General features: G+C 42.6%; 1 protein-coding gene across 1 annotated transcript in view; it reads right to left on the bottom strand.

Moving 5' to 3' along the window:
- TRPC3 (transient receptor potential cation channel subfamily C member 3) overlaps positions 1-16,357 on the bottom strand; it is a 60,877-nt gene extending 44,520 nt beyond the window's left edge. Inside the window, exon 1 of the mRNA XM_045552330.1 lies at positions 16,076-16,357. Within this exon, the coding sequence (XP_045408286.1) occupies positions 16,076-16,293 (218 nt within the window). The 5' untranslated portion in view covers positions 16,294-16,357. The remainder of the gene's footprint in view (positions 1-16,075) is intronic.
- Positions 16,358-16,867: the final 510 nt, after the last annotated feature.

Below are 16,867 nucleotides of genomic sequence, written 5' to 3'. Positions count from 1 at the left end.
TTATCTTTGGGAAATAAACTCTTATTAAGTGTCACATTTTGGTGGAAGGACTTTTTAAATTTAATAACTGCTACCTACAAGGAAAATCATTTATAAAACCACCACCATTTACCCCAAAAGAGACTGGTTTGAGAATACTAGGAAATGATTCTTTCATGAATTTTTATTTGCATTTCTTAGTATTTTTAAGTTTTTCTTAATATTTCTCTCAGAACTCATATCTCCATATTGTATATTTGAACTGAAATGTGTGATTTTAGTACTATACAACACAAAGTATATGAGTAATTTTTATTTTGTCTTTAAAATATTCTAACACTGAGTTAAGTGTGAAGTCAGATATCTCAATTAGAATAAACTATATTCCTATTTCAAAATAAAAGAGCTGACTTAATGCTACTTATCTTCATGGTGAATCCACAAAACTGTCTTTTTATTTTTAACTATCCTTGTACTAAGATAAATTTCATTAATCTAGACTGATGGAATGGTATGAGTCAACATTCACATCATTCATGGTGCATAAACATGGCCCCAATCTCAGCTGGTCTTGACAATGCATCTAGTATGAGAAACAAGGAAGGAATGAAGGTAAATGGGAGAGAATGCTTAACTCTAGGAATGCTAGCACTAAAATCATTTTCCCTGGAATTTTCCTACCTTCAGATCCCCATCCAATAGGTCAACTCATTCAGCACTGCAAGAGTACAGTCTGCAGGGACCTCTTTCTGGTAAGAGCATTGAAGCACCACTGACCTAAAATCAGATGATCTACAAGGGGCATGTTTAAGCTCCTTTTTGGCTAACATGATGACTAGTAATATCTGACTGCTATGGACTGAATTTTATCCTCACAAAATTTATATGTTGAAGCCCTAAGCCTCAGTGTGATAGTATTTGGAGATAAGGCCTTTGGGAGATTATTAGGTTCAAATGAGATCATGAAGGTGGGGCCCTCATGATGGGATTAGTGCCCTTATAAGAAGAGACACCAGAGAGCTTGCTCCTTCCCACCCTCCCACCTGCTATGTGAGGACACATCAAGAAAATGCCATCTGCAAGCCAGGAAGAGAGCCCTCACCAGAAACCAAACATGCTGGCATCCTGATCTCAGATTTCTACCTTCCAGAACTGAGAGAAAATAAACGTCTGTTTTTTAAGTCACCCAGTCCACGGAATTTTGTTATGGAGCATGAACTAAGACACTGACCATACATTTTAAGGCAAAAAATATATATATATTTTTCCTATCATTTCTAGGGTCTTAGAATTTGTCCAAACACTTAAGCAGATGAAAAGTTATTTCTGAGAAATATTTTGGTGTAGCCATAGGGAACCCTCTGCTCCACTCTATTCAGAAGCAAAAACACAAGTAACACTCCTCAGTTTTCACAACTTTTCCATCAACTCATCTGACCTCCGGCAGGGTCTATGTGTGACCTGTGGACCACCTGCCTCAAGGTCACTTGGAGTGTTTGTTAAAATCAGATTTCTGAGCCTCATTCTACATGAACTAAATCAGAATCTCTTATGGTGAGGTCCTGGAACATGCACTTTAAATAAGCATCCTTTACAATTCCTATGCACGTTAAGGGTTGGGAACTTCCAGTATAAAAACAATGGAGCTATCCTGGACCCCGGACTACAGAGGTCACTCTGGCCCTGCCAAAAATGAAGTTGAGACCACACGTTTGAGCAGCAAAGGTTAAGGGATAAGTAGCCTTACATTAATTTAGATTCTCTATGCTTTATTACTATTATATTTAAAATTACATCTCCAGGAAGCTACTTAGCTGAACCAAGTAAGCAGCCTACAGAAATGCCTTCAACAGTGACCGTTTAATGTCATAATCTTGCTCTTATGAAGGAATTTAAAAAAGGTTACCCTATCTTCTCAAAAACTGCAATTAACAAGTTAAAGAAATTGTTCAGTATAGTATTCACTGTACCTTTTATGAGAATTCAAGTGCTAAAGTGATCCTAGAATTGTGTATCAGGAAGCATCTCTCTCCAAATGAGTTTTTATCCTTTAATCTAATACTATAAACTATATAACCCTCACTTTTTTTTTTTTCTTTTTGGCCCAGGGTATTCAGGAATTTAGCTTCGATCTAAAAGTGTTCAATTACCATTACTATCTTATCCCAAATTTCTGGCACAGTCTTTCTCCTTTTTTCAAATGATTCCTCATACAGATTTTTTTTTTTTTTTTTTGAGACAGAGTCTCACTCTGTTGCCCGGGCTAGAGTGAGTGCCGTGGCATCATCCTAGCTCACAGGAACCTCAAACTCCTGGGCTCAAGCTATCCTCCTGCCTCAGCCTCCCGAGTAGCTGGGACTACAGGCATGTGCCACTATGCCCAGCTAATTTTTTCTATATATATTTTTAGCTGTCCATATAATTTCTTTCTATTTTTAGTAGAGACGAGGTCTCGCTCTTGCTCAGGCTGGTCTCGAACTCCTGAGCTCAAACAATCCGCCCGCCTCGGCCTCCCAGAGTGCTAGGATTACAGGTGTGAGCCACCGCGCCCGGCCCTCATACAGATTTTAAACCAATTATCCTATATGTTTTAAACCTGTTTTAAGATGTCTGAATCCTTTTTTTTTTTTAAAAAAAGAGGGTATTAATAAATATCCCCTCATAGGTGCCACTATAGCACACATTCCTGGATAGTAAGGTCATGTTTTATTTATCTTTATCAGCAGAGGATAGCCCAGTGCCCCACAGAAAGTAGGTACTCAATAAATATCTATTCTACTAAGTTCCCAAATCTCTTCCTGGACCTGACCTTAGGGCTCATATGCACAACTATCTGTTCCCTGGTCACTCTAAAATGCCCACAATCACCTTCTCCCTTAAACCAGCTCCCCCTCCTAACATTTGTATTATCTCAGGTTGCTTGCTTTTCAAGTTTAAAAATTTCCAGGTCATCTATGATTCATTGTCTTGATCCTGTCAGTCACAAAGTTCTGAGGCTTCTCCTTTGGAATGTTTCTTGCACTGGACGCGTCCTTCCAATTCTCACTGCCAGCACCAGCTCCAGATCTTTATCAAATCATAGCTGGATTGTACAGCAGCTTTCCAGCAGAGATGCGCCAGGGAAGGCACCTAAGCTTTATCGAGCACCTGGTCAGTATGTACTATTTTTGATGCACTATCGTATTTAATTCTCCTGACGATGCTATAAATGGGTATTATTTTCTCTGTTTCATTAATAAGAAAACTGAGCTCAAAGGAAACTGCCCAAGGTAACACAGAGAGTCGCATGCAGAACTGGGATTCAACCTAGAATCTGGAATCTGACTGATTCCTGCTCTTTCCAGTGCCTCAGGCTGCTCCTGATTCCCCCTCTTTAGACCTTGCAACCATCCCCAGCACCTTGCTCTGTGTAAACTCTGCTTTTACCATGTCATGCTTCTCTTAAAAAACAAAAAATCAATATTCCCCCTACTGCTTATCCCATCGGTCCAGACTCCTCTGGCTGACTTTCCGGGACGGTCATAGCCCGCCTCACCCTGCCTACCCAACCTTCTTGCCTTTGTTCCCCAGATTCATTCTTCACTGTCCTGTAAATATATCATTCTGCTATTCCTGTACTATCAAGGGTATTCCCATACTATCAAGGATTTTTTTTTAACATTTATTAAGGTGCTCTTCTCTTTGTATTTCCAAAGACAAAATTTTTGCCCTGGTTGTCTCAGGATATCTCTGTCTGGAAGGCGAGTGGTGTAGTATAGAGTTGGGTGGGTGTGTTCAGGGGGGAGGGATAGAAGATAAATTTTAGAGGAGTGCGAAGAAAAAGATCATAGTAATGTTCAGATTTTTGCAAGAAAAATGGGATTCTGCAAGCAGAATTTTGGAAAAGGGAAATTGTCTAAAGGAAAGATTTGCTCAATTTCTTTATTTCCCTAATTCATCTTGAAGGACTCTGATCATAGTCCTCTCATCATGCAAACAGGAAAGTTCTCCCACTGTCAACAGTAAAGCCATGATGCTTACTGTCCTGGGAAAAGAAAGAAATAACAGAAGGGAAGTAAAAGTCAAGATGTGATCGAAGAAAGTGAGGAAGTACTGAGGACAGGGGGTTCTTGCCAGGTTTATTTTATTTGGAGATCTAGGATAGCCCAGTCTGGTTGAGAAGTGGAATGGTGTGGGCAAAGAGCTTGCTCAAGCCACCCTCAGCTCCCACGTCGTGTGGGCCCTGCAATGAGGGCCAGACAGCCTGCACCAAGGCTGGTGCCATGAGCAGGATGGAGGATGTCACAGGCAGTCAGCTCTGCAGCTGTGGGAACTGAAACCAAGTACACCAGGGAGCACATCTGGGATTTTAACAGAGGCAAATCAGCCAATATCAAGTTACTTCTGCTGGCAGCACCCAAGTAGACAAAGTACGTCACCCAGAGACCAGAAGAGCTAGAAGACAACCCTCCAGAGACACATAAGCTCCCCTCCCCCAGTGCCCAGATGCTGCAGAGAAAAGCAGGGGAAAGGGTGGTTTCCCGAAAGCCTGAACAATTTTATCCAAATGAGAGAGTATTTCTTAAGAAGAACATTTACTTTAGAGTATCAAACTAAGATGAATGAGATTGGCCTTCCAGCCTTTCTGCAGTGTGCTGAATAGTGGCAGACAGGCAGGCCACAGAGACACCGAGCCCTTTTGGATACTGGGGGGAAGAATCAAAAAGCAAAAGCCCCTTACACACCGGCTCAAGATGCATGCAGACATTGTACCAGTTGACCAAATCCCTGCCATAATATAGGACAAGCCTTCCTTCCTGGTCAACTCACATAATTGCTTAATTGACTTAATTACTTAATTTATTGATTGCTCAATTCACTTGTTGAATGAGAATAAGTATCTGTGTAGTAAGCAAAAAACAAAACAAAAATTTAAAAACTAATTCAAAGCACAGATTGGACATTTGGTTATTTTTTCTCTCCTACTCAGCAGGTGGGAAACTCAGGAGACTTTTTTAATAGGCAGATTGCAGGAGCTACATGTTGCTGTTCATCCAGGTTGTGGGAGATTTTTCTTTTTCTTTTATTTATTTATTTATTTATTTTGGAGACAGGGTCTTGCTCTGTCACCTAGGCTGGAATACAGTGGTGTGTTCATAGCTCACTGCAACCTCGAACTCCTGAGCTCAAACGATCCGCCCACCTCAGCCTCCCGAGTAGCTGGGACCACAAGTGTGCACAACCATGCCCAGCTAATTTTTAAATTTTTTGTAGAGACAGGGTCTTGCTATATTGCCCATGCTGGTCTCAAACTCCTGGCCTCAAGCAATCCTCCCAATTCAACCTCTCAAAGTGCTGGGACTATAGGCATCAGCCACCACATCCAGCCTGGGGGATTTCTTGACTTCTACACCTGCCTCTGGGATGTTCATCTTTTTGTTTCCATCCTCAAACATACTCTTAACTGCCCCTCACCAATTCAAATCCTTCCTACCTTCCTACCAGGGTCTAGTTTACATTACAGCTCTGTAAACAGAGATTTAAGTCTCCCGAGAGATATTTAGGTCCCCATTGTAATGAATTCAGAGCGTCTCTGTTGGCCTGTGTTATATTCTCAATTGTTCATGTAAAATTTCAATTAATTCATTAGATATATGCAAATATTTTAATTTGCCCTAGTGACTGTCAAAGAAGCTGTTGTTTATTTAAGTTTCACAGAGTAATGCCTATATGACCTGCAAAACTCTGTTCATTCCAAAATGTTGAATCTTTTGATTCTTTCTGAAGCCATTCCTGACCACTTCAGCCCAAGCTTTTGTAATATTGGTAGTCTGCCCTGAATCTAGACTCTTAATTTTGCTTCATATCCTTGATTTTTGTCTCCTTGACTATTGTCTCCTATGATAATGCATGCACTCAAGTTCAACTGAGAATAAACGTTTCATGCTTATCTTAGGTTTTACACTTTGTGTACCATCTCTATAGTACCTAATACAGTGCAGTATACACTAAAAAATACTCATCAACTGATACTAATTCTGCAGATAAAAAGACTGTCAGAATGAGAAGTAACTTCCTTAAGGTCACCGAGGGGTTGAGAATTAGAAGATTAGGCTCAGAGGTACTCCTCCAGGCACTCTCTACTTCACCATGCTGTCTCTAGGGAATAAGAAAAATGAACAATGGATTGTAAATCAAAATATCATTGTTAAAATAGATGCTGAGCTTATGTGTTGGAACATTTTGGTTCTACAAAAAGTAGCTGTTCATTTTGGATGTTCTGCAAACATTGAAAATGGCTTTTTGGATTCAATCACAAGCTCGTTGGCACTCTGCAACGAATGAGCATTATTAAAGAAGTCTCCTTAAATCCTTTACTGAAACAAGGTGACGAATTAACCAGCTACTCAATCCGTGCAGCAAGCAAGCAAGCAAAGTGAGAACACCATTGACATGAACTAAAGTAATGAGAATAACATCCAAAATGTTTTGACCGAGCAGTTCGCCACAATGAAGAGGGTGACTGTGCCAGCCAGCCAGGATCCAGTCCATCCTTGTGTGAAGGGCATGAGGAGCAGACGGAGCCACAGAGATAAGCAGTGAGAAAAGCACAAAGAAGGGGACAAGTGTCAGAGAGCAGCCACCATGTTCGTGCCAGTATTGGAGGTGGTGATAATTGGAAGTGGTAACGAGGGTGAGAAGCAGCAGGTGCTGACAGAGGATAAGAAAGTCAGAGATGGAAAGTCAAAAAATAGAAAAATCCCCTCCTCCCCCTGGCAAGCAGGCACCTGTCAGTCAAACCGGCTGCCTCTGGAGACATCTGACACAGGCAGCAGGCCTGTGTGTGTGTGGTTGGAAGGAGGAGAGGGAATCTGACTAACAGCCTTGATAATATCATCAAAACCACACATTTGAATTGTGGAGGGGAAGAAGTGGAGTGGGGGACACTCTGAACTTCAGTGGTCCCTAAGTGTACCAGCATGATGCATGGCTAGGGAAAGGCAGCCTATCAGTTCAACTGTCTAGTAGCGAGGGTACCTGGCCACAGGTAGTCCTGTCTCCTACCACCTCCTGCTGAGCTTGCATCTACCTACACACCACAGAGCACAGTAACACAATAACAACCAAACCAGCAAGATAAGGTGTCTCGCTGAAGAAAGAGGAAAGCACAGCTTTTATTTCTAAAGATTCTCATCCCACGAAAAAAGTTAAAATGTAGAGATTCCAGCACTTTCAAGCCCAGAGAGATATTTAGATCTCCATAGTAATGAATTCCCTGAGAGTCTCTGGTTGGCCTGTGTTATATTCACAATTGTTCATATAAAATTTCAATAAATCTATCAGATAAGTGCAAATATTTTAATTTGCCCTAATGTCTGTCAGAGACAAGAAGCTGTTGTTTATTTAAGGGGGAGAACACTGGTCTCCCATCTTCATGGCTTTGCCTGTCATCCTTCTCATGAAAGCATGAGTAGCTTTTTGCCAGACTCCTCAGTGGCTAAAACCAGAAAAGCAAAAAGATATCTAACGGTGTGTTGCTCCCTCTAAAAGTCCACCAGGAGCAGAAGTGAGGACTTCTAGCCATTGCCTGCATGACTTCTCGGACATACTTCTTAAACATATGTACCTAAGACAGCATTCAAGCAAATGCCTTCTAGAACTTTGATGTTTATATTTCCAGGAACTGTGTTTTGTGTATAACTCCATTAAACCAACTATTGCATTACTTTGTAATTATCTGTCTTCATGCCTGTCTCCTCGATGATACTGTAACATCCTTAAAAGCAGAAATTTCCTCTTTTTATCTCTACATGCCTGGCTTTTGGTATATAGTAATGAATATCTGTTTCAGGGATAAATGCACATACACACACATACTTAAACCATACCACTGAAGACCTAAGGATAATTTTCCCCTTCAGATTAAAAAATACCATTAGTCACATATGATAATGGGTGGAAGTAGTGGTGAAAAGGAATTGGAGTGATCCTTCTATGAAAAAGAATACCTTAATATAAATTAATCATCAGAAATTAAGGTAATATAAACATTCTTCTTGCAAAGTAGATTTCTGCTTAATCACATCAAATTCTTAGTTACACCACCAAAGTATTTGATGCATTCTACATCTTTTGATTTTGATTTTACATAAAGTCATGTTTTTTAGGATAATCTAGGGGGAAACAGGAGATAAATCTTAAAATTAATAACATTTAATAATTAATAATTCAGCATATCTTCTAAATGTCTTTTTCACAATGCTTTTTAAAACTAATTTTTATTATTTCAGGAAGATTAGTGACAATGAAATTAAAAGTCATATGAATCCAGTTTATATTTGAACAAGAACTGAGACAAAATGACCTCAAGTAATAAAATAAAAATCTTCTACTGACACAAGAGAAGTACATATTTGGCTATTTAAATATATTAGTCACTATCAATTATGTATATTTTTAACCTCTAGTGTTATTAGAAGGAAGGGATCTGTTTTTCTATCATTATCATCCATATCTGAAGTCAAAAGTCTGAGGTTTTTAGATGTTTGCTCCCATCTCATCACCCTGCAACCTACTTTTCAAGAGTCCACACGCGTCAGTCCTACTTGACAAAATGTATTTAAAAATGTGAAACTGGTATAGTATATTAGCTCTGTCAAGTTCCTTCCTTAACAGGTCACACATTTGCAGACATTTAAATCTCATCTTTTAAAAAGCTCTAGGACCAAATCCATATTATCATCTATTATTTGAATACCACAAAGAAAATAGGAGAGATTTTTTTAATAGGAGAATTTTTGACTATATAATTGTAGATAAAATCTCTGACCTAGATGCTCAATTAAAGACAAAATGCTATAACAATCCTAATTATTCTCATAAAGTCACTGCTGAGACCCTTATGCACAAGTGTGAAGTTGGCCATCCCATAGGCCACAACTCCAGACCCTCTATCTGGGGTCAGACTCCTATGTGTTCACCCTGCACAGGCCACTAATATGGCTCCCCTTCTAGACCAATGCTGTGCGACACTGAGGGCAGCACAGGGAAAAGATTGAGAAGCAAAGAGCCTCCTGTCCTTATAAGATTGCTCAGCAGCCGTTCACTGTGACTTGAGCAAACTCTCTGACAGAGGCGATCTCAATCCAGAGCCAGGAAGTTCACAGTCCTTCCTACCAGGGGCACAGGAGTTTAATAAAGCATTTTCTTCCTCCTACTGCATTTCCTGTGGAGTTTGATTGCCTACTGTAACTGGGGGTAAGAGTTTATGGGATGTTGTAGGCAAAGGAAAAGCTCAATGGTTAAGAACAATTTCAAGAGAAAGAGAAGTGGGGGGGTTGGGGAGGGGAGAGAGAGAGGGAAGCAGAGAGACCTTTGCTATCCCAGCACAGTAATGAAAAATCCCTGAAATTCCAACTTAGTCCTCAGATGATGGCTCGGTCCTGGACTGGGATCCTTTTACCTCTTTGATATTAAGAAAAGAGATAATCATAAGTTATATTCGGCAGGGGGTCAATTGTGCATTGAAATATCCTTTTCTCCTCTTTGTCCCTTTTCTTAGTCCTCCTCCTTAGCTTACAAACTTTCACAAGTTGATCTGCCATTGCAGCCAAATTGAAATGATGAATTAATTGGATCTCATAAATGAAATAATACTAATTAATAATTTGGTGTGTTGCTCCTCCCAGGAGTAAATGCATTTTAAAATTTCTTTGATGCTTAACCCAAAGGAGGCCACCATGACAACTGTACAGCCCTGGTAATCTGGAGATTTCAGATGGCCTGGAGCTGCTGTGAATTAGATGTCAACCTGCAGCTTCAGTTTCTTAATTTGTAAAATAAGAGCCTGGACTCGATGAACTCCTTTCCAAATCAAACATTTTATTATTCTCCAAAATATTCTATATTAGCTAAATTTAGGAAGTGTGGTGCTAAGATGATTTTAGGTGGGGGCTTCAGATGACCTTCTTATCACACTGTGTAGGTTACTATCCACTGCATGTGCCTAATATGACCACTCATGAGTAAGATTATTCTTCCTCTGCAATCTTGGTTCTGTTAAAGAATATTGGGCTGAAATAAACACTTAAAACACAATTGTAGGGATGTTTGGTTTCAAGATGATGAAACCGGAGTCTTTCTCACCCCTTCTCCTTTTCAAAATTACCCCCCTACCCAATGAGGAGAAAAAAGAACAAAAACACAAATTTCATCTTCCATGAAACCAGAAGACATTTGTAACCCCAAGCCACAATATACAAACATGGAAAGGTGATGAGTTGGAAGAATAGCAAATCATGTAGTGGAGTGAAAGAAGTTCCAACTAGAATGATGCCTGTAACAGGAAGCAAGCTGATCCACCTTGATCAATGCCAGAGAAGGTCTAGAAATTGAAGGCAAAAGAAATTCCATAAAGTAAAGATAAGGCTGGAGCCTAAACTGAGAGAATTGGCTGAAAGTCTACATAAGGAGTAGGCAGAAACCTTCTCCCTAGATCCTTAACCTCTAACTGACATGGTCAAGTGACAACCCTCCCACACCCCTAAAAGAGATATAGGATATGGACTCTCTGGAGACATGGAAACAGAGATGCTCTAGATGTGGGGCTACCAGGCCCAGGGCAGGTACTAAGAACAGGAGGACCCCTGCCCAGTTCCACAATACCAACCGCCAGGTTTTTTATTTCCCAATCTCTTTTCCCCTGAGAAATATATATATTTTAAAACTGTATCACTGAAATAAGAAAGAATGCTACAAAAAAGGAATATTCATAAAATAAGAAAGAGCTCTTAGAGATTAAAAACATAATAGCTAAAATGGAAACAAATTCAGTGAAAGAGCTGAAAGATAGAGTCAAGGAAATATCTCAGAAAGAACACAAAACATAAACATTGGAAAACAAAAGAGATACAAAAACTAGGGGATCAGTCCCGGAAGTCTAACATCCTAATAATAGGAATTCCAGAAAAAGCGACAAATAAAATTAGTGCTTAGGAAATAATACAAGTAAACCTCGTAGAACTAAAAGACATAATCTCTAGATTGAAAAGGTTCACTAAATGTCCAGCTCAAGTCATGAAAAAAAGACCCATGTCAAGGCACATCTTCAGAAGAAAACTAACGAAGAGACAATTTTAAAAGCTGCCTGAAGGAAAAAAAAAAATTAAAGACCACACACAAAGAAAGTCAGAGGGCTATAGAAGGGTTATTATCTTCAGGAAAACACATACACAGCTAGAGACTGTAGAAGATTTAGCTAAAGAAACAAGGACAAGATACAACAAATATATACTCCAAGAAAAACAGGTAATTATCAAAAGAAAAGAAATGTGGTCATACTATACTACATTGCTTAGCAGTGAACCATGGTTACATGGTCATAACAATGAAGAAATTAAATAAGATAATAACCAGAAATTTTCTTTCTTTCTTTTTTTTTCTCTCTCTCAGCAGAATTACCAAAATTGTTATAAACCATGTTGTGGAAGATAGGGGGAGAATAAGAGGTATATGTAATAAGAGCAAAAAAATTCTCACCCGAGACTATTAATAACATCAAAAATATGAATAACAAGATAGCAGTACGGGAAGGAGTTGGAAGAGGAGTGAAATGGAAGGGACAGAAAGAAAATGAGAGGGAGCCAGAGAACTGCTGGGGGCTTACTGTTGTTCTTAGATGTCTTTTAGGGCTTTTTTTTCCCCCATCAGAGCAGTTGACTATCAAACTTTAAAAACTATAGTCATATATTATTAATACTTTGAAGTTATATAAAAATAATTTAAAACAAACCAACAAAAATGACAACTCTATACTATACATAGTGAAATTGCTGCTCTGGGGTATAAAACTAACAATAATGAAAAATTTCAGATTACTAAAGCCCTCAATGTCTAATGCCATGCTGTGATATTCTTGAAAATTAAACTAGTCAGTCTGACTTTAGTCCTCAAAGTCCAGACTCCTGTCCCTAGAGATTCAAAGGTCACTTGGAGAATCTCTGATTTCCAATCCAGGGGTGGGAAGAAGGTGCTACTTCCAATCTGATGTCCATGCCCATACACAACACTGTTCTTAATCCCACAGCTAAACTAAGTCAAGACTGGGAACGTTTATACAAAGCCAGTGCTACAGAGCACTGTGTACTCATTTTCAGCTCCCCAATTATAATAGAAGCTCTATTGTTGATTTGCTAGGTAACCGCTACAAAATTAATTCTCTGTGTACCAATTTCCTCATTTGCCAAATGATGACAATGATAAAAACTGCTTTAAAGAGGTATGATTCAAATTAATGAGTATAAATGATGGTATGAAGTAGTACATAAACAACTTAACTGCTTTTCTTATGACTAATTTTTGGCAGCACTTCCTCTGGAGTAAAACTAAACAGAATTCTCTTTTCTAGACATCTTCCTCTGTTAAAGATAACATTGCTGGGAGATCTAATGATTTTGTCCACATCTGTTAATACATACAAAGACTGATTCTTCTTACTAGAAGTAGGCTCATAAGTTTTTCTCTTGATTTCCTGAGTTTGCCAACTGTGTGTATGTTTTTCTCTTTCTTTGAAACTCTCCTCTCTGGGCAGCCTTGCCATAGTGCCACCCTGCTCCTTCTCTTTTTCCCTGATCCTTTGCTTGCTAATCTTTCCCTTTGCCCTCTAAACAAAATTGTTTCCCTCAAAACACTAGCTTAGCTCTCTTTGTTTCTCTCTTTACACTCCTTCTTTGGATAATTCCCCTTAGACAGCAGATTCTCAAATTCTCCCAAACTCTAACCTTGGATTTCCATCTTCCTGCTTGACTCCTCTATCAGAGTTATCTGCAAAATCAGATCCTCTTCTTTGTTCTTTTCTTCTCAACAATGATATCGACAATCTTAGTTATCCAGGTCAAAATCACCAAATTATCTCTGATCCTGCTTTCTCTTTAAACCCCTGCTTTCTCTTTAGTGAGCTGCAAAATCCCATAGATTCTATTCTGATATTCTGTCTTCCAGTCTCTCTGCTTTCCATCCCACTGACAGGACACGATCACAGATCCTAATCTCAGCCTAGACGGCTACAATAACATCCTAATTTGTTTCTTCACATTTTGTCAATTGCCACTTCAGTCCATCTTGCTCTCAGAGGGGCTTTGATCAAATTACTGCTGCTTCAAAACAATCAATGGCTCTCTATTGCCTCATGTTGGCATACAAGATCCTCTATATTAATGCCCCAAACTACCATGTTCAGTCAAATCTCACTGCTGCTTATACACACTCTGTGTTCTCAACTAATATTCCCTAGACATGCCTGGCATTTTGGGGGGAGATAGGGCTTGAATTAATTACTCCCCTCCCCACTCCCCCACCTTTGCCTGTTATATTATCTATCCTTCAGGACCCATAAAGCTTTCCTTGATTTCTCCACAGTCTAATGTTGTCCCTTTCTTCTTTGCACTTGATTCTTTATAACTCTATCTTTATATATATATATATATTTGAAAGATAGTTATTTTATTCTAACACAGCATAATTGCTCATGCCTAGTCTCATTCCCATGCCTTCCTCAAGAGATTTTAAACTCCTTGAGTGCAAGTGTCTCTGTGGCCTGTTGTACCTAGCCTGCACTTTGCACATTTACATGCTTGAGAAATGTTTGAATTGAAACTCATGAGAACTGCCTTCAAATGCCTTTTTGGAGTTCATCACGTACATTTAATAGCTGAAAAATTTCAAGAATGAAGTCATCTCTCTGATGACATATTACTTGGTCCTAGGTTTGCAAACAATTGGGATAAAGGAAAGTCTTGGTTTGAATCAATGAATTATGGGTTATATTAAAGGTTAAAAAAAATCTCTTTAGTTGTATAGAAGATGACACTCTTCCTCCTCACTCAGGCTGTTTAAAATTCCCAGGTGGAATACTGGAAAATGGAGCAGTAAAATGAGCAAGAGGATTACCCTGAGGAATTTATTTTATTTATTTATTTATTTATTTATTTTTGGTAAAAGTGGGATTCTATCCTCAGCATCCTGCTGAATTTTAAATTCAACCATTCTATGTTGCCTACCAAGATGACCTTGGGTATCCTTCTCTAAGTTCCTTCTAGGGCTGTCATGTTCACTTTTAAACAATGATAAATAAGCACTGTTTATTAAACAGTGGCCATATTCTACTCGCAGGTGGAATAAAGAGCTAATCTCTGCTGCAGACATCAAGTTAGTCTCTGATGATACCAAGTGACAGGCCTCAAATAAACATGAAGAGCTTGCTGTACTACCTCTAGAAAAAACATTTATTAACGTCTATCTCCTTAAAATGACGGAGTCTTCTTGATCTCTACCAAATCAACACACCACATTTACTTGTTGAATTATGTAAAGTGACCAAATAGGAAAGATATTCTATCAAGCAGTTAGACAGCAAGCCTGCAATAGAATTTGCCCCAGGGCTTTGTGTAATTGACCTCAAATTTCAAAAGGCAAAGTAATTTCTGCTCCGCCCTACTTTCTCAGATGAGCCTGTTCGGGCGTCCCATTTAGTCTCGATTTAAGGTAAAAGAAAAAAGAATTTTAAAAGAATCAAGAAACTGAGCTAGGTTATAAAAAACAATTTGGCAAAAGGAAAAACGGACAATGTCTTAAAACTTTAGGGAGGCGGGAAAGCGAGCTCACGGCGCTTTAATCCCAAAGGATGTACCTTCCCTCCATTTCCTGGGCCGCGTCCGCTCCATAGTAGTCTTCCTCAGTCACCGAACCGCATCGGGTCGCGTTGCTCATTTTCAGTCAGAACCCTTCCCTACGGGATCTACTCCCGGCCATCGGTTGTTTCAGTTTCCCACAGCAGGTAGGGCTGGGTGGGCGCCGGCGCGCAGCTAGCGGAGCGGCGCGCGGTTCGGTGCGTCCCGGGGTCGCCCCGGAGGCCTCGGCCCCGGGCTGCGGGCGGCGCCTGGGCAGCAGGGGGCGCTGCCGAACCTCGGTCCCCACCCGGGAGCACCACCGCCCCGCTCCGCCGGCTGGTGCCGCCGGCCGTCTGACCCCAAGTTCTCTACCTAGTCCTCTGTGCGTTCTTCCTAAAAAAGACAGTAGAGCCTGCGGCACGCCCAAGGTACGCGTCAAGAAAAACACAGAGCATCTCACCCTGTAAAACTGATCACCTTCTTTTCATCCCCTGTGCGTCCCACAGCTGATGAAAGGCTGTCTCCCAGATTGAAAATTAATAAAAGTTGCTCTTTCTCACACACTAGAGCGCCGATCGCTCCTTCGAGAAAGAAAGGAAAGAAGAGTGAGATAAAGAAAGAGAAAGTGGGGAGAGAAGAGAGAAGGGGAAGGAAAGAGGGAGGAGGGAAAGAAAGAAGGAAGGAAGGAATGAAAAGAAAGAGAAAGAAGAAAAGAAAAGAAAGAAAAACAGCCACTGACCCTAAGTCTCTGGGAACCGCAGCCAAAGTTACCACTCAAGCGACTCCCGCAGCTGCCCCGTGCCCACTTCCTCGCTCAGGGGACCCTAGACTTCGCTTTCAGTTTTACCCCAATTGTGACCGGACCACAGGGAGACAAGGCGTCCGGACAAACCTTCAGCCCACACCCTGTATGGCGCTCTGTCGCCTCCCTACTCCCACTTCTCTGCCCCCGCCCCCGCCAGCCCGAGCGTCCGAGGGGACCCAAGTTCCCAGGGTGGTTTCAAGCTGGGACGCCGGGAGTTCGGGGAGCAAGTGCGCTCCTGGGGCTGTGCACATCTTCCCCTTCCTTGGGCTCCCCGGGGCAGCTCAGGGAACCCAGGGTCCACTTCCAAGCCCCCGTGGCCGTCGCGCGCGCGCCCTCGGCTCTAGGAGAGGGAGTGACTGTCTACTGGGATGCTCGTCTGGCGTGAGCGCGCCCGTCTGCGGGCTGTTCCGTGTGCTTGAGCCGGGACAGAGCCCCAGCCACTCAGTCAGCGCCCCTCAAGCCCCTCTACGGAGCAAGCCCCTGGCCGGGGTCTGCGCCCTCGAAGTCACCCAAGTCTAACTGCCCAGCCGTGCCGGGTGGGGCTCGGAGGTCCCGGGCACGTCGCGGAGCGGCCCGAGGCGCACCTTCCCGCCCCCGCCCAGCGCTGCGCTCCCGAGGCGCGGGCCGCGGCCCGGCCGGTACTCACAGGTCGGGCCCGGGGGAGAAGGGCGGCGGGCAGTAGTCGTGCAGCTCCCGCTGCCAGGGCGCTGAGCGCGGCTCCAGCCCCCCGTTGACGCCCCTCCACCCCCGGCGGCGGCGCTGCGGCTCCGCGCCCTCGTCCTCGCCTTCGTCCTCCTCCTCCTCCTCCGGCGCAGGGAAGGTCACCCTCGCCTGCTCCTTGCACTTCCTGACCTTGGTGGACATCGCGCCGGCTGTGGTCCGAGCCTGGGGCCGCCGGCTGTCGGCCTCCCGCGCCGCCGCGGCCGCGTGGTCTCCGCGCGGCGCCCCTTCCCCGCCTCCCGCGGCTCCCGCAGTCCCGGGCAGCCCGGGGCGGGAAGGCGGGAGGAGAGAGCGGCGCGGCCCGCGACCGAGCAGTCAGGGGTGGGAGCCGAAGCCAAGCAGCTGCCGCCGCCCACCATCAAACCGTGGGAGCAGCCGCCGCGGCCGTGGCCGCGATAGGAACCCCGGGGCCGAGCGGGGCGCTGGCGCTGGGAGAGGTTCTCCCACCCCGCGGCGGTGGCGATGCCTCCTCCGTGCCTGTCTCCTGCCTCCGACAGCATCACTTACTAGGACAGCGTCGTTACTCCGGGAGAAAGAGGGAGGGAGGGAGGGTGGGGGAGGGAGAGGAGGGGGAGAATCGATTCCTTATCAGACAGAGCTGGAGAGCAAATCCGACCGGCAGGTGGGGAGTAAAGAAATCGGAGAAACTTCCCCACCTCGATGTCCCTTTTCTCTTCCAGAGATCTAGAGCCCTTCTGCATCTGCAGATAACAAGTTT

The sequence above is a fragment of the Lemur catta genome, chromosome 5 (assembly GCF_020740605.2).
Source record: "Lemur catta isolate mLemCat1 chromosome 5, mLemCat1.pri, whole genome shotgun sequence".
NCBI classification, from domain to species: domain Eukaryota; kingdom Metazoa; phylum Chordata; class Mammalia; order Primates; family Lemuridae; genus Lemur; species Lemur catta.
This window is presented reverse-complemented; position numbering and strand designations above follow the sequence as displayed.